Source organism: Acinonyx jubatus, chromosome B4 (genome assembly GCF_027475565.1).
Source record: "Acinonyx jubatus isolate Ajub_Pintada_27869175 chromosome B4, VMU_Ajub_asm_v1.0, whole genome shotgun sequence".
In the NCBI taxonomy this organism is placed as follows: Eukaryota; Metazoa; Chordata; class Mammalia; order Carnivora; family Felidae; genus Acinonyx; species Acinonyx jubatus.
This window is the reverse complement of record NC_069387.1, coordinates 15292738-15318310: the sequence shown is the minus strand read 5'-3', so window position 1 is coordinate 15318310 and position 25573 is coordinate 15292738. Positions and strand designations below refer to the sequence as shown.

Sequence of the window (25573 nt, the reverse complement as noted above, 5' to 3'; positions counted from 1 at the left end):
CCTTACGTTATTTTGATGCTGTGTTATTTACATGCACGATGAAGATTGTTATGTCTTCTTGGATCAGTGACCCCCTTATCATTCTGTAATCCCCTCTTTATCCTTGATACTATTCTTTCCTCTGAAGTCCATCTGGAATTAATATGCCTACTCTGGCTTTTCCTTTCTGTTTTTAAGTGTTAGTATGGTATATCTTGCTCTGTTACTTTTAGACCATCAGTGGCTTCATATTTAAAGTTTATTTATCTCAGACAACATATAATTGATTTTGTTTTTTATTTGACAGTCTCTGTCTTTTAATTGGTATGTATCTCCCTCTCCCCTTCACCATTTTGCCCACGCTGCCCACCCCCTTACTCTCTGGCAACCATCAGTTCTCTGTATGTATAGGTCTGATTCTGCCTTTTGTTTATTCATTTATTGATTATTTTTTTAGATTCCAGTTATGAATGGAATCATATAACATTTGTCTTTCCTATTCTGACTTATTTCACTGAGCATAATACCCTTTTAGTCTGTTTATGTTGTCTTAAATGACATAACACACTCCTTTTTTAGGGCTGTGTAATATTTCGTGTGAGTATGTGGGTGTGTATGTATATGTAGACCATGTCTTCCTTATGCATTTGTCTATTGATGGACACTGAGACTGCTTCCTTATTTTGACTGTTGTAAATAATGCTGCAATAAACATAGGAGCGCATAGATCTTTTTGAATTAGTGAATAGTATCCTCATTCCCATTTCTTGTCACTTAGTACATTGCTGTCATTCATTGTACGTATCCATAAGCAATAATCAATGAATACATTGGTTGCTGTAATTATAAACTGTTATCTGTGTGACCATTTAATAATAACTTTATATAACGTTTCTAATGCTCTTCCTTTCTTTACGTAGTTTTGAGTTTCTGACCTTTGTCACTTTCTCTGAAGAACTTCAATACTTTTTTTTTTTCTTCAAGACAAATCTCTCGATTTTTCTTAGTGCGAGAAAGTCCAGGATAATTTTGCTGGATGTAGACTTGGAGGTTGGTGGGCTTGCTTGTTCAACGCTTCAGTATTTCACTCTGTTCTCTCCTTTGTTGTGTGGTTTCTAAAGAAAAGGCCAAGGCAGTTTTTATTGTTCCTGTCAGGTAGTGTTTTGTCTTCTTTTCTCTCTTTCATGTGTTCTATGAATGTTTACTCTTTGTCTTTGGCAGAATACTGTCTGCCTAGGTGTAGTTATTTTGGTAATTATCCTTGTAGGTAATTATCCTCTCCTTAACTTTGGGTAAGTACCTACAGAGGATATGTTGGTTTGGTGGTTTAGTGTCCATTAATTTTGGAAAGTTCTCAGCCGTTAGTACCTCAGATATTTCATGTTCCTTATTACCACCACCCCTGCGGTCCCCCTTCCCCTCCCCCCGCCTCGTATTCTCATTATATGTATATTACACCTTTTGGAATTGTCACCTAGTTTTTGGATATTCTGTTCCATTATTTTCATTCTTTTTTTCTCAGTTTGTCAAGTTTATGTTGACGTATTTTCAAGCTCACATGACTGTCAAGTCTACGGATGTACTCATCAAAGACCTTTTTCATACCTGTTACATTGTTTTGATTTCTAACATTTCGTTTTGATTCTTTCTTAGAGTCCCCTTCTGCCTACATCATGTGTTCTTGTGTTTTTGCATGCTGGCTAATTTTGCACTTCACATATCAATGAGAATTATTTTATATTCATTCCCGTTCTGGTAATTCTGAAGTCTCTGTCATATCTGAGTCTGATTCTATTGCTTGCCTTGTCTCTTTAGACTTTTTTTTTTTTTTGCCTTTTAGTATGCCTTGTAATTTTGATGAAAGCCAGACATGATGTCTTAAGAAAACAAAACTGATGTAAAAAGGCTTTTAGTGTAAGGTTTGTTTGTTATGGCCACAGGATTCATAGGCTAGAATTTCCTCCAGTATCCTTGTTTTTGTCTTTCCTGTTGTCTTTGAGTTTCCCTAGAGACTCCTCTTAGTAGTGTCTGATCATTGTAGTTTTTCAGCTATAACCTTGTCACTTGTTGGTGGGAGCCTTGTTGGTGAGGTGTGGAGTGGGAGTTCCTGGGCCCTTACCTTCCAAACTGCTTTTCAGCATTTTTCTTTCCTTAGGTGAGATAGGAGGGTGAGAGGAGACTGGATTCGGGTATTTCTGTCTCCCGTGTTGGTTAGGGTGTGGTACATCATTTCTCCTTTTTAAAGAAAAACAGAATGCTGTCTCCCTTCAAGGTTTTTATTTACCCCTTCCTTGCTAGAAGCAACGGGGGATGTTTCTCAGTGATTTTTCAGTCCGAGAACCCAGTGGGGCCCTAGGAGTTTTTCTCTCTCAAGTGATTTGATGACTCAGTCTCCAGAAATTAGCCACCCTGGAAGTGTTGCTACCAGTTGCCGGCAGTACTGGCTGTTTCTGCTGCTGGGAAGCTGTGATTCTCAATCACCTGGCTCTGCGGTTTTCCGTGTGGTCGTTTGCTCTGTGACCTCATTTCTCTTATGGATTGAAGATGAGTTGTCTATATTATGTTTAGTCAGCATTTTTCTTGTGATGATGAGAATAACGATTTCCAGGTTCTTGATGTGCTGGCCTAGAAACCAGATACAACTTTATTATAATTCTTACAGCGCGTCTCCCTGTTTTTTAATACATGAGTCATATCTAAACTTCTAGTGCATATATCCATTATTATACTGTCTCCCTGTTTACTGTCTCCCTGTTTAACTATCATCTACTCTTTGTTCTACAGATACTTATATAGTTTTTACCTGTATATATTTACACCAGTCCTCAGGTCAGTCTCTCTTGCTATGTTGATTGCTTGAGCCTCATGCCCTGATAAATTTCATAGGAAGGACCCTAAAATGAGTATTTTCCAGGGTTGGTTTTTTTTTGTTTCTTGTTTTTTGTTTTTTTGTGGGTTTGTTTTTGTTTTGTTTTTGTTTTTGTGTGTTCATGATAGAGAAGTATTTGTACCCTCTTTACTTAAAGGTCAGTTTTATTGGATATAAAGACTCACAGTGTCTTACCTGGAATATCAAATGTGTATCATTTCTTTCTAGCATAAGCCACTGCTGCCCCAAAACCTGATATCCTCATTTCCTATATAAACCATAGTTCCTTATTTGAGATGCTGAGCAGATTTCTTACTTTTCCTTTAAGTCCAGTAATTTTATTTATGTCTTGGTAAGGGACTTTGTAGATTATTTCCCAGGTATGTGGTATGCTCTTTATATTTGCACTATGGAAGATGAAATCTTCTTATTTCAGGGAATTTTTTTTCCACGTTATTTTATATAGGTGTATATCTGTTCCCTTTATGTTTTCTTCTTTAGGCATTTTTTTGTGTTTGTTAATCTTGTCTGCCTTTCATATATATTATTTTCTCCCAAATCTTATTTATCTCTTTATTTCTTCCTTTTTATTTTTTCAAAACAAATTTTTTTTTTCAACGTTTATTTATTTTTGGGACAGAGAGAGACAGAGCATGAATGGGGGAGGGGCAGAGAGAGAGGGAGACACAGAATCGGAAACAGGCTCCAGGCTCTGAGCCATCAGCCCAGAGCCTGACGCGGGGCTCGAACTCATGGACCGCGAGATCGTGACCTGGCTGAAGTCGGACGCTTAACCGACTGCGCCACCCAGGCGCCCCTATTTCTTCCTTTTTTAGAAATCTCCCCTTTACTTCCTATTTCTTGTAAGGCATTCTTTTGTGTTGATTTTTTTTTTTTAATATTTATTTATTTTAAGAGTGAGAGAAAGCGTGAGCTGGGGAGGGGCAGAAAGAGAGGGGGAGAGAGAGAATTTTAAGCAGGCCCTGCACTCACCGGATGTGGGGCTGGTTGCCACAAACCATGAGATCATAACCTGAGCTGAAATCAAGAGTTGGATGCTTTACTGACTGAGCCACCCAGGTGCCCCATGTTGATTTGTTCTTCTGTGCCTTTGAGTCTCAAATTAATTAATCTCAATTAATTTGCAAATACTGAACCATCCTTGCATCCCTAGACTAAATGTCATTTGACGTTGGTGTATGATCCATTTACTGTGTTTTGAATTTGGTTTGGTAACATTTTGTTGAGGATTTTGGATCTGTGTTCATCAGGGTTATCAGCTCGTGATTTTCTTTTGCTGTAATGTCTTTTGTCTGGTTTGGTTAGGGTAATACTGGCTCTGTAAAATGAATTTACAAGCATTTCTTCTCTTTGGCTTTTTGGAATAGTTTGAGAAGGATAGGTATTAACTCTTTTTTCAATGTTTGATAAAATTTACCTGTGAAGTTGTTTGATCCTGGACTTTGGTTTTGGGGAGTTTTTTGATGACCAGTACAGTTTTATAACTAGCTCTTGGTCTGTTCAGATTTCCTATCTCTTTTTTTTTTTAATGTTTTATTTATTTTTGACAGAGAGAGAGAGAGAGAGCGAGCGAGCGAGCATGGGCAGGGGGAGGGGCAGAGAGAGAGGGAGACACAGAATCTGAAGCAGGTTCCAGGCTCTGAGCTGTCAGCACAGAACCGGACATGGGGCTTAAACTCATAGGCTGCCGAGATCATGACCTGAGGCGAAGTCAGACGCTCAACTGACTGAGCCACCCAGACGCATCTTCTATGTCTTTCTAATTCAGTCTTTGAAGCTTGTGTATTTCTTGTGTATTTTTGAAGCTTGTGTATTTATCCATTTCTTCTAGGCTGACAAATTTGTTGACATATATCTATTCATAGTAGTCTTTTGTAATGATATTTTATTTCTGTGATATTGTTGTAACTTTCTCTTTGACTTCTGATTTTATTTATTTGGGCCCTCTCTTTTTTTTTCTTGATGATTCTGGCCAGAGGCCTTATCACTTTTGTTTATCTTTTCAAAAACCAGTTCTTAGTTTTACTGATATTTTCTATTTCTTTGGTCCCTGTTTCCTATATTTGTACTCTGATCTTTATTATTTTCTTCCTTTTACTAACTTTGGGCTTTGTTTGTTGTTTTTCTAGTTCCTGTGGATGTAAGGTTAGATTGTTTATTTGAGATTTTTCTTGTTTCTTGAGGTGCGTCTGTATATTAGGTACTATGGGCACCTGTAAACTTCGCTCTTAGAACTCCTTTGCTATGTTCCATAGATTTTTGCCATGTTTCCATTTCCATTTTTGGATTTCCTCTTTGAGATCTTTGTGACCCATTGTTTGTTTAGTAGCATGTTTATCCTTCATATGTTTGCTTTTTCCAGTTCTTTTTTTGTAATTGATTTCTAGCTTTACACTGTTGTGTTTTGAAAAGATGCTTGATACAATTTTAGTCTTCTTAAATTTACTAAGACTCATTTTGTGGGTTAACATGTGATTTGTCCTGGAGAATGTGCCATTTGCACTTGAAAAGAATGTGTGTTCCGCTGTTATTCGATGGATTATTCTATACGTGTCTGGTAAGTCCATCTGATCTAATGTTGTTTAAGGCCACTGTGTCCTTATGGATTTTCTGCCTGGGTGATCTATCCATTGATGTAAGTGGAGTGTTAAAGTCCACTATGATTATTACTGTCAGTTTTTCCCTTTATGTCTGTCAGTTATTTGCTCTATATGTTTAGGTGCTGCTATGTTAGGTGCCTAGATATTTACAATTGTCCTATTCTTTTGTTGGATTCATCCCTTTCTCATTATGTGATGCCCTTCTTTGTGTCTTGCTGCAGACTTTGTTTTAAAGTCTTTTTTGCCTAAGTATTGCTGCCCATGCTTTTCCTTGCATTTCCGTTTGCATGGAATATTTTTTTCTATTCTTTTCAGTCTGTGTGTATCTTTAGGTCTTAAATGAGCCTTTTGTAGGCAGCATATATCAATGGGTCTTTTTTTTCTTTAAATCCGTTCAGTCACCTTGTCTTTTGACTGGAGCATTTAGTCTATTTACAGTTAATTTCTGATAGGTACGTACTTATTGCCATTTTGTTTCATTGTTTTCTGGTTGTTTCTTTCCTTCTTTTGCTCTCTTCCCTTGAGATTTGATACTTTCCTTAGTGTTAACAGTTTGGATTCTTTTCTGTTTGTGTACCTGGTAAAGGTTTTGGTTTGTGGTCACTATGAGGTCTGTATATAACATCCTATGTATACACCCCAAGTATTTTAAGTTGATGGTTGTGTAAGTTGGAACACATTCTAAAAGCACTACATTTTTAAACGCCCCCCCCAGATTTTCTTTTTGATACCATATTTTACATTTAAAATTTTTGTGGACTCTTAACCAATTATTGTAGATACAGCTGATTTTACAATTTCTGTCTTTTACCATAAGCTTTATAAGTGGTTGATCCGCCATTATTATACATTTGCTTTCACCAATGAGGTTTTTTTCTTTCATAATTTTCTTAATTCTTGTTATGGCCTTTTCTTTTTCCCTTTAACGTTTTTTGTAAGACTGGTTTAGTGATGTCGAACTCCTTTAAATTCTGTTTTTCTGGGAAGCTCTTTCTCTCTCCTTGAATTCTGAATGATAACCTGGTCAGGTAGAATATTTAGGTTTTTTCATTTCAGCACTTTGACTATATCATGGTACTTCCTTCTGGCCTGCAAATTTTCTGCTGGAAAATCAGCCCATGGCCTAATAGGGTTTCCCTTGTAAGTAACTTTTTGCTTCTCTCTTGAAGCTCTCTTAATATTTTCTGTTTATCTTTATTCATGACATTTTAATTAGTTTCTTGATCTGAATCTCTTTGGGTTCATCTTGTTTGGGACTGTCTGTGATCTCTGGACCTGGATGTCTGTTTGCTTTCCTAGGCTAGGGGAATTTTCAGCAATTATTTCTTCAGATAAGTTTTCTTCCCCTTTCCCTTGGTCTACTTCTGGGATCCTTATAATGCAATGTTATGTGCATGATGTTGCACAGAGGTCTCTTTATTCTCTTTAATTTTTTGTTTTTTCTTCTTGCTCTTCAGTGTGGGTGATTTCTACTACCCTGCCGTCTAGGTCACTGATGTGTGCTTTTGCATCCTCTATTCTGCTGTTGTATTTTTCACTTCCATGATTGTATTCTTCAGCTCTGAATGGTTCTTTTTTTGTATTTCATGGCTTTCCCTTAAAATTCTCAGTGTTTATCCATTTTTCTCCTGAGTTTGATGGTTTTCTTTATGACCATCATTTTGAACTCTTTATGAGGTAGATGGTTTATCTTCCTTGTGTATAGTTCTTCTTCCAAGATTTTGTCTTATTCTTTCATTTGGAACCTATTCTTCTGTCTCCTCATTTTGCCTGACTCTGTTTCTCTGTAGTGTGTCAATCACTTATGGCTCCCTGTTTGAAGAAGTGGCTTTATGTAGAAGATGACATGTTGGGTACAGAAGTGCAGTCCCCTTGGTTACCAGACCCAGGCTTTCCTAGGATATCCTCTGTGTGGGTTTTGTGTATCCCCCTGTTACGTCTGGACTATGACTGCCATGGGCATGCTGTTTAGGGGTTTGCTCCCAGTGTGGCTGGTGGTGAGGCCCCTGGTCGGCATGGTTGGGATCCCCACCCTGAGTGGCAACCACTTTGGGTGGGGCAGTGGTTCAGGCTGAGGCCACTTGCTGGGTGTAGCAGGTTGGGAACCATTTTGAAGGGCTACCTGGTGGGTTAATGGGACTGGTCTGTTGGGAAATGCCAAGGCAGAGTAAGTTGTGCTAGCAAGGTGGATGGATAGTATCAGAAATGGCACCCACCAGTGCTGGGCTGGCTAGGCAGAAGGAGGGTAAGAAAAATGGTACCCCCCAGTACTTTCATTCCTAGAGAAAATTCCTATAGATCCCTGTTTCTCCAGCATACCCCTTAAAATTAGGCATAAATCTTCACACCTGGCTCAGGTACTTTTCACACTGCTGCTCCTGTGCTGGATCTTGGAGCGAATGAGTTCGTGTATGGTTCTTTGAAGGACTGAGTCTTGGTTTCCCATAGCCTGCTAGCTCTCCCAGAGTTAAGCCCTCCTGATTTGCAAAGCAAGACATTATGGGGACTTGTCTCCCCAGTGCAGATCCCCAGGGAGGGGGTGCCTGATGTGGGTCTTGAACTTCTTGCTCCTCGGGAAGGATGTGATATCCCTCCTGCCTGTGGGTTGCTGTGTCAGGGTGTGGGTCCCAACCAGACCAGATCCCTGCTACTCCCTCCCTTCCCATTGTGGTTTTTCCCTTATATCTGTAGCTGTAGAATGGCTGGCAATTCTGGTAATGTTGATGTCATTCTCAGAGTTGCTCTGTATGTGATTGTAGCCTTGTTGTGTCCATTGGAGTTGACAGGCCCAGAATCCTCCTACTCTGCCATCTTGGTCGTCCTCCTCCATCTTTATTTCTGGGATTTTTTTTTCTTTTATTTTCAGTTCTTTCTTGAGTTCTGATCTTTCCTTCCTGAGTTTTCCCAATTCTGGTTTATGTCGTTTCTTGTCTCATACAATTTTTTAAAATGTGTTTTCCCTTGTTTTGAAAGAGTAGATAACAGTTTTGATCTGTCTTCTGGGCACAACTTTCTGGTTGGTGGGCTTTCATTATCGATAAGGATGGATGGTATTCTACATCTTATTTTCTTTTTTCTCCTACTGACTTCATTGGATTTGCTCTTGGTACTATTATGCTGCTCATTTTTATGAGATGTTTTTGTGATCTTTCAGAGGGAGACATGGTACTGGATAGATGTTCTAACATCCCAGAGCTCTCTCTTTTTTTGCTATCATGTAGTGGTAAAAATATAGTAGCTTGCTTTCGATGACCACCTGGCCCAGTTCCCCTCTGCACTTGTATCTGAACCTCCTCTGTCCTTGGTATTGATTCTCAGTGATGTCAATTTCACTTTGGATCCCCAGCTATGATGGGGCACCAGTTACAATGTGGAGGGACTTTCACCCACCATTAAGCAATTCTTTCTAGTACCAGTTGGGTGTCCTGCAATTCAACTCCATTCTGATGTTATTCACGTGAGATGCTATTAGATCCCATACGTGAAGGGCTCAGTCCTGTAAGACTGCCTCCTGCCCCTTCCCAGTTCAGATGCCAGTCGCATGTCCAGATTGTCACCAGTGCTAGTGACCAACTGGAGATCAGTAAGAGGTTACTAAGAGGTTACAGAGAACCCCTCTTTTATTTCAAGTAATTTACTAGAGTGGCTCAAAGAACTCAGAGAAAGGTTTTACCTACTAGATCACTGGTTTATTATAAAACGATACAACTCAGGAAGAGCCAGATAGAAGAGATGTATAGGGCAGGTTATGATGAAAGGGGTGCAGAACTTCCATGTTCTCTGTAGGAGCGTCACTCCCCGCAAATAGCCACGTGTTCACCCGCTTGGAAGCTCTCTGAACCCCACCTTCGTGGTTTTTATGGAGGCTTCATGACATAGGCGTGATTGATAAAATCATTGACCACTGGTGATTGATTCAACCTCCAGTTCCCTTCCCGCCCCTGGAGGTCAATGGGGTGAGACTCTAACCACATAGTTGGATCCACTGGCAACCACACCCAGTCTTAGGTGCTTCCCCAAAGTCACCTCATTAACATAAAAAAAGTCTTTGTAGCTTTTATAGCTTAAGAAATTACTAGGGTTTTAACACCTGTTCCAGAAAGGGGAGGACGACCAAATAAGTACTTACCATAAATCATAATATTACACTGGTTCCCTTTTTTTTCCCTGTCTTGGTTAATTTTGAATATAGGCTTGTCCTGGAAGGTAGTGCTGGGTGATCAGGTCACAGGGGCTGGGCTTGTCCTGTCCAGTCAGGTCTTACAGGCCCTCCTTTGTTGCAGTGGACAGACCCTCCCCAATTTTGGCTGCTTCCCTCAGATTGGTGCACTGCCCTTTCTAGTGAACTTGGTTAGTTCTTTAGGGGTCAGTGTTCCCAGGCTTGTTAGGTTCCCTGTTGTCGGTCTCTGCTTTCATCACAGATGCTGATGTCATGTTGGTCTTGTGGGGTGTTTGTTCTGAGCCACTTGTATGTGGGAGTTTTGGGGGTTACTTTATCTTCTAGTTTTGTTGTAAATTATGTCCTTAGATTTTTTTTTAATGTTTATTAATTTTTTTTTTTAAAGAGAAAGTGTGCACGTGCGCTAATGGGAGAGGGGCAGAGAAAGAGGGAGGGGGAGAATCCCAGTCAGGCTCTGGCTGTCAGCACACAGCCGGACTCCAGGCTCAACGTCACGAACCACGAGATGGTGACCTTAGCCAAAATCAAGAGTGGACGCTTAACCAACTGAGCCACCCAGGTGCTCCTGTCCTTGGGTTTTTTATGGCTGTCTGTTCTCTATTCTTATGTGGGGATCAAGATTCCTAAAATGTGCTGCCAGGCTTCTGCCATCTCCCAAGAACACACACTGTGTTTTTAAATCTGGCAGGCTCCAGGCCTTGATCGCTCGGCTTTCTGTCCTACTGCGGACGGGCACCTACCTGAGTCTTCCAGCCTGCGCTCTGGGAGCCTGAGCTTTGGAGTCTCCCAGCTTGTCCACCTCCCATGGCTTGTTCTGTAACACAGATGTGGCTGTTGTGCGGGTTTCTGAAGTTTTCACTGTGGGAGGGGAAATGGCGATTATCTGGAGTCAGTGGCTAAGCTGCATGCACAGAAGACCCACCAAAAAGTTGGTGGGTGGCTTAAAGCGCGGAAAAAGTGAGTCCCTTTCACAGCACAGTCCAAGACGTGCGCTTCTCAGTCAGTGGGCATCTCTCTTCCTGTGACATCCAGGGATCTCCGTTCTTCTTCATTCCTTTCTCTGCCACCTGGGGTATCATCCTCATCCGCTTATTCAGAGCTAGGTGGCCAGCACTTGGAGGTCTTAGCTTGGTAGGAGAGCAGACACTCAGGTTCCCTTGGGAAGAGCCCGCACAATTGTACCTGTTCTGAAACTTGTACCTGTTAGATTCCTCAGTAGGGGTCATGAGGATATTAACACCAGAATTCGTACATATTGCTGATGGGTGAAAGCCTGTGCTGCTTTTACTTGAAAGTCCATTTTACTAGATAGAAAGACTCACAGTTTCTTTTCCTGGAGTATTGTAAATGTGTTACTGTTTTCTTCTGACAAAAAGCATTGCTTTCCGCAGGTCTGCTGGTAGTCTTATTTTCTACATAAACGCCTAGTCCTTCTTAGGTGCTGAAAAGACTGTTTTCCTTTAAGTTCAGGTGTATTAGTTTCCTGTGGCTGCTGTAATGAATTACCACAGACTGGATGGTTTAAGACAGCAGGGATTGGTTTTCTTATATTTCTGGAGGCCAGAAGTCCAAAAGTCAGGGTGTTGGCAAAGCCACACTCCCTCCTCGGGGCTCTCGGGGACGATCTGTTCCTTGCCTCGGGAGGGAAGGCTGGACAGTGGCTTCTTAGTCAGGAGCCCAGCTTCCTGCTCCAGAGCCGCTACAGCGCAGGTGAGGGAGCACGGGCTTCCGTGGGCAAGGGGACCGTAGAGAGGTCCTCTCACACCTGGCCCTGTCTGCCATCCTTTCTTCTTCACTTAGAGTCTTAGACCTTCTGTGCAAAGAGAGATTCGTTGTTGCAGTGCTTCCTCTTTGGGTATATTTCGACACCCTGAGGATTGATCTAAGGAGAGAGTATCATGTCCTGGCTCAGCACGTGGACTTTGGAGGCATGGTCTTAGTTAATTATCCCAGTGTTGCTATTTATTAGTAACGTGTCCTGAGAAAGAGCTCACGGCGTCCCTATGCCTCCGTTTTGTCAGTGGGGAAATGGGAAACCTACCACGCCGTTCCTTGAATGAAAGTCGGCGTCTGTGTAGTGCCCGGTGCGGAGTTGGTGGCCGTTACGGTCGGTAATTAGGAAATCGTGTGTGTGTGTTAAGCTGAGGCTCGGGCATTTGGGAAGATCTCATTGTGTGAGCTCCGGTAGGGCAGGAAGTTTGGGGGCAAAGAGGTGAATGGTCTTGGGCGTGATGGGCGCAGGGGAGGGTGTGGTGGCGTCCCCTGGAACACATCCACTGGCCGGATCCGTGTATGGAGAGGGCGGAGGCAGATGGAAAGGTGCATCGGAGCAGGAGTGTGGGGAGACATGACGAGCCAGGGGGCGGTCTAGGGAGATGCTGTACTGGGTCACAGGAGACAGGCCCAGGTTTGAGCGTGGGTCTGTCCTGGAGGCTGACTGCCAGGACTGGTCCTTACTACACTCGGAGGTCCGTGTCTGACGATGTGGAGAGAGAGGCTGAAAGCCAGGAGTGAAAACAAGATGAACCGGCACGGGACCAAATCGAGTCTTGTGTGTGAGTGAGAGCAGGTGGCACAGGGTCCTCAAGTGTTTGGTGGCCGGCAGGACTAGCGCTCCAGCTCGGGGAACCACATGGCTCTTGTGTTGTGTAGGCAGCAGGGGTAGGACTCCAGCTCGTCCTGCTTCTGAAGGGGACTTGCCTTTGCAGGGAGACGTGGGGCTTTGGGGGGGGTAGTAAGACGTGTGGACAGAGATGGCAGTGGAAGCCGAGAACCAGAGAAATGAGGAAATAGCAATGTCTGCCGTCGCACCCTGGAAAGGAAAAAAAATACCTGTGCCCTGCCTCCCTGTTTATCCGCAGGGACACATGGAAGTTGAGACTGCACCATGGTGGGGGCTCCTGGGTGGCTCAGTCGGTCGGGTGTCCGACTTTGGCTCAGGTCGTGATCTCATGGTTCGTGGGTTCGAGCCCCGTGTCAGGCTCTGTGCTGACAGCTCGGAGCCCGGAGGCTGCTTCGGATTCTGTGTCTCCCTCTCTGCCCCTCCCCCTCTTGTGCTCTGTCTCTAAATAAACATCGAAAAAAAAAAGAAAATTAAAAAAGGAAAAAAAAGAATGCACCATGTTGTCTGAAATGGAGAAAGCACACATATTTGATACTGTTGGTGTCTTGGTCTTTTTAAAGTTTTTATTTACATTCCAGTTATTTAATGTACAGTGTTATATTAGCTTCAGGGGTACGAGAGAGCCATTCAGCACTTCCAAACAACCCCCAGTGCTCATCACAAGTGCGCTCCTTCATCCCCATCACCTGTTTCACCCATGCCCCCCACCCACCTCCCCTCTGGTCCCCATCAGTGTGTTCTCTAGCGAAGACTGTGTTTCTTGGTTTGCCTCGTTTGTTTTGTTTCTTAACTTTCACATATGAGTGAAACCTTATGGTGTTTGTCTTTCTCTGACTTCATTTGCTTGGCATCATGCTCTCCAGCTCCATCATATTACTGTCAATGGCAAGATGTCGTTCTTTCTTACGGCTGAATAATATTCCATTGTACCCGTGTGCCACATCTTCAGCCGTTCATCAGACACTTGGACTGTTTCCGTAACATGGCTCTTAGAGATAATGCTGCTCTAAACATCGAGGTGCATGTATCCCTTTGAATTAGTATTTTTGTTTTCTTTGTGTGAATACTTAGTGGTGCAATTGCTGGACTATGTGGTCGTCGTTCTAACTTTTTGAGGAACCTCCGTACTGTTTTCCAGAGTGGCTGTACCAGTTTGCATTCCCACCAGCAGTGTAAGAGGGTTCCCCTTTCTCCAGATCCTCACCAACACTCGTTGTTTCTTGTGGTGTTGATGTTAACCATTCTTGATTTTGGTAAAAAACGAACCTATGAATTAAGCTGCTTTTTTTTTTTTAAATCTTTCGAATGTCTTAAAAATGTCGGACAGTTGGCCTCTTGTTGACATTTATTTGCTTTATTTGGCCAATAAACACCAGAGTGAAAATTAATCAGCTTTTAGTTTGGAAACAACTTTTGAAGGGTTGTCTCTGCTGATGAGCTCTGAAACCATGGCAGAGCTATTTAACCGCCCTCTGCCTCATTTTTCTGATCTAAAATTGGGCGGGAGGTGATTAATAACAGTACTAGCATGTAGGGTCGCTGTGAGGCACGGATGAGGTGATACAGTTCCCAGGATGGTACCAGCTATCTCTCAAGCATTTGGCAAACCTGAGCTATTGTGGTCACTCCCTTATTTTGTTTTAACAGTTTTGATGCTATTAAAGTGCCCAGCATAGCACATTGATGTAGTAAGCGTGACATAAATACTAGTTCATTCTTATCTCCACTCTTGCTTCTTTCACAGAGTCCCATAATTTAATTCAGCCTTTCATTTTCAAGATGAGAAGTTTGCACCTTAGAAAATTCCAGTGATTTTCTCAGGATCTCATGGCAGTACGATTTGGATGTCACACTGCTTGAATTTGGTTATTCTTTGTTTTGAGTCCCTTCATGTAACTGTCATATTTTATTCAGGATGATAGAACAGAGTTTTCCATTCACGTTTATACTTTTTATTATGGTTTGGAATTTCCACCGTCTTGGAAAGCAGCAGCTCAGGGTGGAATCTGAAGACCTCAGTTGTCGTCTTAGTTCCAAGTCCAGTGGTCTGCGGGACTCCAGAAAAACCACTTGGCCGCTGTGGGCCGCAGTTTCCTTACCTAGAAAATGGGAGGGGCTTCAGCATTTTGATTTCTAGGATGCTGTAACTGACTTCTAAAGCTGCACCTGTTTTTCATTACACCAATAACGTGGTTTATGCTAGAAAAAGTAGTGTAGATTGTAACAACACGCAGGTAGGTAGGTAGGTGGATGCAGAATAAAATTGAGTCTGGACCGTGAAGATTTTACTAACCCTGAAAAAATTTTCAAGCCTTTCCCTTTCCACGGGGCTTTCAAATCAGCGTATCTCCTTTATGGCACTTACATTCCACAATGTGGCCTCGTGTTCTATTGCATCCCCTTATTATTACAGAGTAATCTTGTCGAGGGCAGTCAGTGTGCCCCACTCACGTGCTGTCCCTGTCACACTACCCAAGTTCGGTCCTGCAAAACAGTTGCAGTTCACTGAGCATGTGTTAATACGGCCCTCCTTAACACCTCAGGAGCAATTAATGACTGCACACCCTAGGTGACTTGGCCTATTTTTCTCTTGGATTCTCCCAGCCATCTTCAGAAGTACAGATTTTCTTTGTATTTTTTTCCCAAAGGAGAGACTGGGAGGTGGCGCGTTTGAACAGGAATGGTGTGGCCTCCACTTTTTTAATAACGCAGTGACTCGGGACTAGTATCTCTTGACTTAATGTCCCAGTGGGCAGAAAGCCCCCAATCAGTGACCCACTCACGGGGGTTCTCAACACCTGTGAATTCTTTGGTCACGTACATTCATTTGCTTTCCTGTTGAATGAAAGGGCAATTTAATTACAGTTGTTAGACCCGTTATCTGCAAATAGTATAATTTAGTCAAGCAGCTTCAAAACCTTGCTACCGGAGAGTTTTCAACTCACTTTCAATAATTAGTTGTGAAGTAAGGGAAAGCTTTCATATCCTGGTGATTTTTTTTTTTTTTTTTTTTAGGTTTTAAGTTATGAGCAATACTCAGAAAAAAATGTTTTTATGATTCTGGGTGTGTTGATGAATATGATATTTGTATTATATCTTAGTATTGAACATTTTATTTTCTGCCTTCACTCTGATATATTGGCAAAAGCTGCATATTTAAGAAGATCCGATCTGTATCTTACTACCAGGGGTGAAATAATTTCAGCCATGCGACACAGGCAGGCATTTTAATCATGCATCATGGAGACGCAGAACCCAAATTGGTCAGCATTGCTTTCGGATGCTGACATCTGGCTGGCTTCCACATCCCTTTGGAGTCTCCGAATCAGGGTTATTTAGGGCTGTGGCTGTTTCCAGACTACTGGGGAGCCAAAGTGGAAAAACCATTTGAACCGTCCTATATTTCAAGTTCAAATCAATTCTTTTTGGCCTACAACTTTGGGGGGAATTGAATTAATGGAGGGCACTATTTGTGATCTAATCTGTCATTGCACAGAATTTGAATCATGCCCCCAGAGTTGCCAAACAAGGCCGCCCTCTTTGAATATCCAGAAGTATGGTAGTTTTTCAAATATGGCGGTCTTTATCTCCACAAGAACTGTCAGAAAGGGGTAAACCATTTGCCCTCTGGTGATAGCAGTGTCTCTCTGACTTCTTCCCTTTGGGACGCAGTCTCTGAGGTAAACTGGGAATTCCAGTCCAATTTCTGTCACCAGTTAAGAACCTTTTATTTGAAATCCAGAGGTGGCCAATTCTGACCTATAGCAAGATAGCAGAATCCTTCAGGTCCCATATCATATTGCGTGTTTTCAGGTCTCCTTCCCTGTGGTTCACACTGGCTTTGTTTTTTCCCTCTGGATGGAAATGCCATTCTGTGAAGTTACAACTTTGTCCCTTCTCTGAAGGGCTACCAGAGGAAACATTTGCCTTCTCATTTGCCGAATAGAAAACGTAGAGACAATTTCCAGTGGGCCCATCACTGTGTTATGTTAGGTTATTTTGAAAACAAGGCTGTAATGTCATCTTATGGTGCTGTGGATCTCATCAAGTGGTTTTTTCTTATGCTGCCTACTTTATGCTGAGAGAAGGACAAAGCCAAACTGATTTTGTTTTTTCTTATATATTTTTAAATGTTTATTTATTTTTGAGAGAGAGACTGAGTGAGACAGAGCACTAGTGGGGGAGGGGCAGAGAGAGAGGGAGACACAGAATATGAAGCAGGCCCCAGGCTCTGAGCTGTCAGCACAGAGCCCAACACAGCATTCAAACTCACAAACCGCGAGATCGTGACCTAAGCCGAAATCGGGTGCTTAACCGACTGAGCCACCCAGGTGCCCCCAAACTGATTATAAATAATAATAATAATAATAATAATAATATCTGCTTCCATGTGTTATCTAGAAATTACGATTCTTTTCCTAGGAATATTTAGGTCTTTGAGTTTTCCGGATTGATTCCATTAAAATACTGGCTGCCCCATCCAGTCCTGTACTTTGCCTGTTTTCCATCTGTTGGCTCAGGGAAACCTGGGATGGCATCCATAACCTCCTGTTGCTGGGTCCTGCAGGTATACCCTCTGCCCTAAAGCATTTTTGGATGTGTCACCCCATAATAAGTAACACCTCTTTCTCAACTACCTTTGGTCCTTTTTAATCTGCTACTCTTGTGTCGCTGTTCCTTTCATAGCCTCCATTTTAGCATTTTGGGGCATGTTCTGTGTCCCTGAAGTGAGAAACTACGTAGTTTGCCATCCAAACCGGGACAGTTTCGAGAGGGGCAGTCCGCATAATCCAAGACGTCCCCAGACTCAGCAGGACGCATAGCCGATGGTACTTCGTAGAGAATGTCCAAGGTAGAGCCTGTTAGCATTCTGAGTGTGCTGAGTGCCCGAATGAGTCCTTGATTATATTTCTTGTGAAATTATTTAACCGGCCGGTTCCTTTTTGAGCATTTTCCTGCTGATTCCATTCTTGGCTGGAGAAGAAATAGTCATAAATCACGTGTCCAGTGCCAGCAACCTCACCCATCCCTCCTTTCCTCCACTAATACCTCCTTCACAACAATTTTGTTGCCCACTGTTCGTTCTGGCCTGAAGAACATTATTCACCCAAGTGCCATTTCTAAAGGCTAGAGGCAGAATGATGGGCAAGACACCGCAGGCTTTAACTGTGTATGTCAACACACTCTGCAGTCATCTGGTTGATTTTTGAAATATATTCTGCTTTGAAAATGCCTAGGCAAGGCATAGTCTAATACTACTTGAGGAATTTTAATAACAGTTTGTTCGCCCTGTTCTGGTGCTGCTCGTGCTTGATGGGTTGTGGCTAGCGGGACCGCTAAAGTATGTTATTCACACAGTGAAAGATCTCCTAGAGTGTGATTAAGATTTGCAAGGTAGGTCGGTGGGTACAACCTGCTTCCATTTTCCCAATGGATTTGACCATGGCGGCTTTTGTGCTTTTAAATAATCTATTCTATTTTGGTAGACCCTTTCTCCCTTCTTTTTTAACAGCACAGTTTCTATACAAGCCTCACAATGAGCTCACCATTGCCAAGTGGAGGGGAGTGGCGGACTGTATAAATACGTTTGTCGCAACTCGGTCTTTGCCTGTTCCAGGCTTTGTGATTGATTCTGTGATTCTGATTCTGTCCAACTTAACTGCCCTCCCCGCATACCCGGCCTGGAGTCCTTTGTTGCCCTAAATATTTTCTCAAAGACCTTTTATTAGCTTGCTCTTCACTGCTCTAATTCCCCCCCAAGCCCCCCCACCTCACCTACTTTAACATGTAGCTCTGTCCCAATAGCATGAGAGAAAAAGTATGTCCTCGCGATGCTATCAGGTGAAGCCACAACTGCATTTCTCTTTATTAAACCAGAAAAAACAGCTTGTAAACTTTGTCACTTTCTCTCCTGCTAAATGCTTGCTGAAGGGACGTGAGGAAATGATTGAAAAGAATCCGCTTTCCCTAACTAAACCTTCCATTGTGAATGGTGGCTGGGAGAAAGAGCCGAAAAAGTTTTTTTCTAATTAGTTGTGATATTTTAGGAAACATTAGGACAGGAAGAGATGGGAGATTGTTCATTTTCTTTTGTAATCAGCATTGATTCCTGTGGCGCTCAAGAGGAGTGGTCTGCTAGTATGTGAGGCTGCTCGTTGTCTGCTGGTTTCAGTTTGCCCCACCTTCTGCCCCTGATTTTTAGCTGCCACAAGGTCCCCTGGAACATAAGACTACGTTTCTCTGCCTCCCTTGCAGCGAGGCCTCACCGTATTACAAAATTGTGATTAATTGCTTGCAAGTCAAAGTACCATGTGCAGCTTCCTAGAAGTATTCAGAAGGAGGAAGCCTTCTTTTTTTCTGTCTTCCTGAGAGGGATGCAGATTGGATGGCTTAGCTCAGGCAGCCATCTTGAACCGTGAGGTGGGAGCCATGTGTTGGGGATGGTTGAGCAAGGTCCCTGATGTTTTCCTGCTCAGCACACACAGGATCGCCTGCGAGTGAGTGAGAGACAAACCCCCGTTGTGTGTACTCTTTGTTATTTGTGGCCTGCTGTCACATGAAGGTGACCGTAACCTTAACCTGTACATCTATAAATTTTTTTCATCTGGTTTGGTATGAGGGTAGCTGTTTGAGATTCTCCTCCCCACCCCCCCCCCCCCCCCATATCAGACTGTATACCTCAGATCAAGGAATGCTTCATTGGTGGACAAGGAATCTTGACTTTCAAAATGTGCAAGATGTTTTGCACTGTTTAAAATCTTAAACGTCATGGGAGAAGCCACCACTGTGACTCTTTTGAAAAACCATGAAAATGCTCGTCTCCTCCCCCATTGCCTTTCTCTTCCCCCTTCTTAATGTTTCAATCCTAAAACCAGTCAGTGGGACAGAAAAAGAGAGGTGGTTGGGGTCAGGAGGGCCTGGTGGCCTAGAACGGGGTGTGGGAACCTGTGTGGGGAGAGGTGAGCATCTGTGCAGGTGGGGGAGCCTGGCCCGTGAGGTTCGAGCCCAGGCAGGACAAGGAGCGTGTCGCTGTGCAGGGGCAGGTGAACAGGGGAGTCTGAGCAGAGTGCAAAGCAAAGGTGTCCCAGAAAGAGGGAGGGAGGTAGGGGAGATTGGTTACTGCATTGGTTCTTGAGTTGAATAGTGGAAAGGACACCAATTCCACAGAGGCTCTTCACCTGAGGAGTTAATAAAGGCACAGGATACGGCTTACCAGGTGTGAGAAAGCATTGGTGAACATCTGGGGCCTGAGCGGCTCACTGGGTTTGCTTCCCAGAGTCGTTTCTTAGTTGCTCAGGATGTTGCTCTCCAGATTTATGAACCATCAAGACGTGAGTGAGGAATCAGTGTTTGAGGAGAGCCTGGGCAGAAATGTCCAGCAATGTCTCTTATGCCCAACTGGGCACGGACCTCATAGCCAGGCATAAGCCATCAGCCTCCGTATCCCTAAACAGTGTAAACAAGCTGACCCTGGGGGTTTCAAGTTTAAGCTGAACGTTGTACATCTCTAACTAGCCTGTTTGTCCCGATCTTGACCAAGCATCAGAACCAGATTTCCGGGTCCCCCTGCAAATACGCATAGAGCCGTCCTGGCCCAGCTGTAACAGAATTCCATTTCATGCAGTTATATATAGGCTTATTGATTACATGGTAAGTAGGTCAGAGATAATGGAAGCCAGGGTGCTCATGTTAGAGAAGGGAATTACAAATATGGAAAGGGAAAAAGCTAGAATGAACCGAATGATGTTGTATTAGAATTGCATGTATTGTTGTGAACTCAAGGTTTTGAATAGTGAATCGGTATAGATTGTGTGTGTGTGTGTGTGTGCGCGCGCGCGCGCGTGTATGTCCATGTGTATGCGTGTGCAAGTTCTGTCCACTGAGAGGAGCTGAGAATACTGAGCCCCAAATAGCAGTGAGCACATCTGGTGTTCAGATTGTGTCTTATAAATACCATTTTCCACAAAAAGGACCCAGGGCTCATTAGAGAAATGGTGATTTCAGGGCTGTGGCAGAAAAAGGACAAGATGATCCGGGATATCCTGTGCCAGCAAGCAGGGAGGTGCTCAGGGAGCAATGGAGACCTGTCACAAGGACAGCAGCCAGCTTGGATGGGCTCCCTGTGGCCAAATCAGACAATCTGAACACTGACATGAATAATAACAATAGATAATAATCCATTGACTGCCATAGGAAATCACAAAGCCCTACAAAAATAAAGAAGTACATTGCAGTGTCTCAACAGCCACACTGTTTGGACTGGATGATCCTGAGTAGTTAAAACCCTGCTCCACCCAACTGTTTTTGCAGGAGCGCCCACACTGTTTTTTAGCTCTGGACATTCCTGCAAGGCAGTGGGCTGCCTTGTGCCTCGTAGGATGCTTAGAAGCGTCCTGGCCCCTGCCCTCAAGACGCCTCTGCTTTAGACTGGTGCTGTCCTAATACGGATGCAGTGAGAGCCACATGGGAAAGTTTAGGTTCTTAGTGGCCATGGTTGTTAGAATCAGAAATGTTCCAGACATTGCCAGACGTACCATGAGGGTAAGGATTATCCTGGTTGGGGATCATGAAATATGTGGAACAGGAAACGTGAAACACGAAGTACTCTCCCTTCCTCACCCCGCTTCTCCCCTTTATTAATTACAAAGGGGAAAAGAATACATTTTCAGTGGAGAAGCCTGGCAGGCGGAAGTGATCAAGGGGAGATCATCAGTGACAGGACGGACTGAAATCGTGTGCCACCTGATAGGAAGAAGAGCACAGCATTTCTTCGACGCTCCTGCCAAAGATGCTTAACCTAAATCTAAGAACGGATGACAAACCTGCCCGGAGGACATAGTGTAGAATAACTTGGCCTGCAGCCTTCACAGTTGCCAAGCTCATGAAAGTCCAGGAGAGAGAAATGCAGGCGACAGGTGACCTAAGAGGGCCGGCAGCTGCGTGCAGCGGGATCGTGAACCGGATTGCTTTCTCTAGAACAAATGATTGGGACATTTGGTGGAGACGGGTGAGGGCCAAGGATTAGGCGATTCCGACGGGTGACAGGAAGTCCTCGGCCTGGGTGGCTGTGCTGTGGTTTGCCATAGGATGTCATCGTACGAATACTCCGAGCTTATGCACCACCGGGCCTGTGGCATAATCTCTAATGGTTCAGGGCAGGAGCATAGGTCTCTGTACTGCATTTTGAATTTGCTATAACTTTCTGAGGACTGAAAAAAAATACTCACAAGTTATGGTCAGGAGTGATCTATTCATTCTCTTGCAGGCATGCTAAGACTTTGCTTGAGAAACAGTTTTGTCTTCTTCTTAGGGAAGAAATTCTGCATTAATATAATAATGTTCTTAGAGAAAGAATATTGGAAGGATGCCTAAATCTGTTTGCTTATTACGTATAATGTGTATTTAAAACATATGCTGGTCGTCCTGTGGGGCTTTAGAACCCAAAATGGAAGGCAGGTCACTTTTCTTCTTGGACTTTTTTTTTTTTCTCCTGGTGGATCTGTGTATATTTTCTTTCTTTATGGTTGGAAAACCTTCTTTTAAGCAAGTCTGTTCTTTTTTAGTTTAAAACTTCACAATACTATTTGAAACTGGCGAACAATGTGCAGCGGTGTGGCAACATCAACCAAAATAATTTCGGAGGAATTTTTTTTGGTATATTAGTCACTTGATAGCGTGTAGAAGAATTTCTGGGTTGCCGATGGACATAGATGAAGTACTGTGCTACCTGTTTATTGTGACATGATCTTTCTGTCTTCACATGATTTAAAACAATTTTAAGTTTATTTATCTTGAGAGAGAGAGAGAGAGAGAGAGAGAGAGAGAGAGAGAATCCCAAGCAGGCTCTGTGCTGATAGCACGGATGCGGGGTTCGAACTCATCAACCGCAAGATCATGCCCTGAGCAGAAATCAAGAGTCGGACACTTAACTGACTGAGCCACCCAGGCGCCCCTGATGTTCGTTTGAGTACAGGTAAGGCATTGTGCCTCTCCAGGCTCTGGGGACCCTTCTTCTGACTGGCACACGTTATTGAGATGGATGCCTCAGGCAAGACCAGCAGAACAGGTCGCCTAGCAAAGCCAGTCGGCCCTCGTAATGTTTGATCCTGTGACATCAATCTCGTTAGCTCTAACTTGCTGTGCTAATTGCCGTGTTAATTGTATAACTTTTCTTAATTTGGCTTAACATTTAACAGTGTTACATGAAGGCTTGCTTCCATTTTTGTGAGTGGTAGCATTTCAACCTGTGAAAATAATTTAACGCTTTACCTTGTAGGAGTGTGGGGATAATTCGTGTACATTTACTGACTGTGATTTTTTTGTTTGTTTTTTTTTTTTTTTACAGTCTCCTTATCCCACATCACACAACTGGTCCTCAGCCATAACAAGCTAACAAGTGAGTTAACTTCATCGTTTGTTAGACAGTTTCTGACTTTGAGGTAATATTGTGATACCGTAGATTCTTTTGTTTCCTTTGAAGACACTCATGACAGATGATATTTGGGGAAACCTAAAATCGTTTTTGGTGACACTATGATGCATGAGCATATTGCCCTGTATTTTGTGCTTTTTTGAGAATTCTTGCCTAACGTGTGTAAACTGAAGACAAAATGACATTGCTTCTCTGGAAATGGTCCCATTCAGGGGTGGTAAGTGCTACAGCGATCTGAACGGCCAGGAGATTGGTTGGTATTTCATGAAAAAAAAGTACTACCAAATAATAATGTAAGAGTTCCTGGCTTTCTCTGTACTTCTCCTGAAAAGGGGAATAATTAACTGTTGTGATACTTTTCTTCTCTGATCAAAGGGGGGGGGAAACCCACAAAATTGTAGAAGTTCTGTCAATCTGCATCTGTATTTTTCACATTTTGAGTCTGGTCCCCAAGAGGAATTCTCTGGGGGCGTGGGTGGTGTCATGGCCTGGTTAACCTAGAGGACATTTGATAGCTATTTTTATGACAATACCTCAGGTGAGTGATAATGGGCCATTTTATTCTTAGAGCTGTGCCTTTAAAGATTGTAGTGACAGGGACCCACTCTGCTTTCTCATTCCTAATTGACTGTCACTTCCTTGTGCTTGCCTTAGCTCCTATAGACTTGAATGATTCTCTAATCATGTGGTGAGAATTTGTTAGGGAGCTTTCTGAGTCCCGTGAAATTGAGCTGGGTGTCACGTTGAGGGATTTGTGTCGTGAATCTGTGTGTGGGGGGTGCATTATATACTGCTCGAGACATTGTCATTGAACTGTTGATTATTGAGAATTAAGAAGGCAGTTAAGGCCCCTCATGTGCAGGAAACAGGCAGATTAGTTCCTTTTCAGCAAAAAGCACATATTTGTAAGGCCAAGGCAGAGTGGCACAATGGTCACGTTTGAGTAATGGTGGTCATAGAAGCTGAAAGTAAGGGCTCCAAATCTCATGTGACCTTTTTTTTTTTTAAAGTTCATTTATTTATTTTTGAGAGAGAGAGAGCATCCCAAGCAGGCTCCACACTGTCAGTGAACAGCCTGAGATGGGGGCTCAAACCCACAAACCGTGAGATCATGACCTGAGCCGAAATCGAGAGTTGGACGCTTAACCGACTGGCTGATATGCTGCCATTTTCATGGGTTTCAAATCAAACAGTCCAGCTGTCCCCCGAGACCATGGTCCTAGTTTAGAGGTACTGCAGTTTTATCTCGAAGGGTGGACTGTGTAACCCCTGAATTCCCCAAGACTGCGTGAGAAGTTCCTGAAGCTGTTGCACAATTTATAAAAATAGCTAATTGCCAAGGTTCCCGTGGTTAGACTTGCATTATCAATAGAGCGAAAAGAGTTTACATTTAAATGCTTTGTTCCTATTACATCATTAATTTATCTGTTCTTTAACAAAGAAAGAGAAAGAAAGAAAGAAAGAAAGAAAGAAAGAAAGAAAGAAAGAAAGAAAGAAAGAAAGAAAGAAACCTTTCAGGTGTTTTGAGATTTTTTTCAGTTGTAGTTCATTTCTTTTTACATGTCCACAAAGACAGAAATCGTAGATGGGTGAATCTGTTTCTTTCTCCAGGCATCTAAGACAAGATGAATTTAGAGAGGCATAAACATGGAGTTAAATTGTATCTCTTAAAAACATTGACTGTGAATGGATTCAGACTTCAGATCTCTTCCTTCCCTGCTTTTTGTTTTTTGTTCTTTTTTCTCCCCCCACGTGAGACACTCTTGACCTAATCCAGTAAACTCTAATTAATCGTCTTGGTAAATTCTGTTTCAAGCCATTGTGTGCAGTGTCAGTGACACTCGATCTGTTCCACTAAGGTCAAATTAGCATCTTTTACTATTTTTCTGGCATTTAAATGAATGACTTTGCTATGGTTTTTCCAGTATTTATAGTAAATATGTCCATTTGATGGAAATATAAATATGCATGAAATCTAAGAGGCTGAGCACACCCTCCTGTCACTTAGTATTGTAATCAGTGTCTTTCACTTTCTGTGGTTTTTAATAGGACCTGGCTGACATTGCTACATTAAAGCCAGTGGGACACGAAAGATAAACCGCTCAGCCCCGCTCTTATCTTGCAAGAGTAGTTGTGTTTTTCTCTGAGTCTGCCAGTTACGCTGTTGTTTGACATTTCCACCTGTGTACTTAGCGAATGAGTGACGGGCTTGCACAGACCGGGACCTCGATTTGGGGACACCGTGTGATGCTGGAGTCCATGTCTGTAGAGCCATCAGGGACCATATGGCATCAAACGGACTTCCTTTCCCTGTTGGTGGTTTTGACATCGACGGGTCCTATCCACGTGGTCCAAGTGAGGCCACGGGAAGCTGGGCGTGGTCAGTCACATGATCCTTTCGTTCGCCCGAGATTCTGTAGTTTTCCCTATCTGAGTTCACAAAAAATACAAATTGTCAAGCCAGTCGCTATGAGAGGTTCATCATGATTACAGCAACACTATTTAAATTTGAGCCGGGAGAATTGGGGCAGTGTGGACGGGTTTTGGTAGAGTCCGGGGGGCTCACCCTGCCTGAAACAACTCTCCTAGATGCAAGCGTCTCCCTGACGCATTCAGAGGAAAGGCAGAGCCATGAGTGAGTCTTTTCCCTTCTTTCCTTCTGCTCTGATCGGGCAGGTGCTAGCTGGGAGCCCAGCACAGGTTCTTCGTGGCCCAGGGAGACTGGTTTCAGAGCGAAGATGAGGTTATGGCGCCGGGCTGCCCCTTCTGAAACTGCATTCGTGCTGTGATAGCAAGCACCCCTGGGGGAAGGTGCATTTCGCCTGATTTTCAGAACCCGCCCTCATCTGGCCCATCCTCCTCCAGCCAG

The 25573-nt window shown here is 43.1% G+C and overlaps 1 protein-coding gene across 6 annotated transcripts in view; it reads left to right on the top strand.

The window, feature by feature from the left end:
- RSU1 (Ras suppressor protein 1) overlaps window positions 1-25573 on the top strand; it is a 274063-nt gene that overhangs the window by 14627 nt on the left and 233863 nt on the right. For 4 of the 6 annotated variants that reach the window (XM_053225357.1, XM_015077841.3, XM_053225355.1 and 1 more), the window contains exon 3: window positions 22618-22668. The exons of the other annotated variants lie outside the window; for them this stretch is intronic. In XM_053225357.1, the coding sequence (XP_053081332.1) occupies window positions 22618-22668 (51 nt within the window). The remainder of the gene's footprint in view (window positions 1-22617; window positions 22669-25573) is intronic. 6 annotated transcript variants of the gene reach the window in all.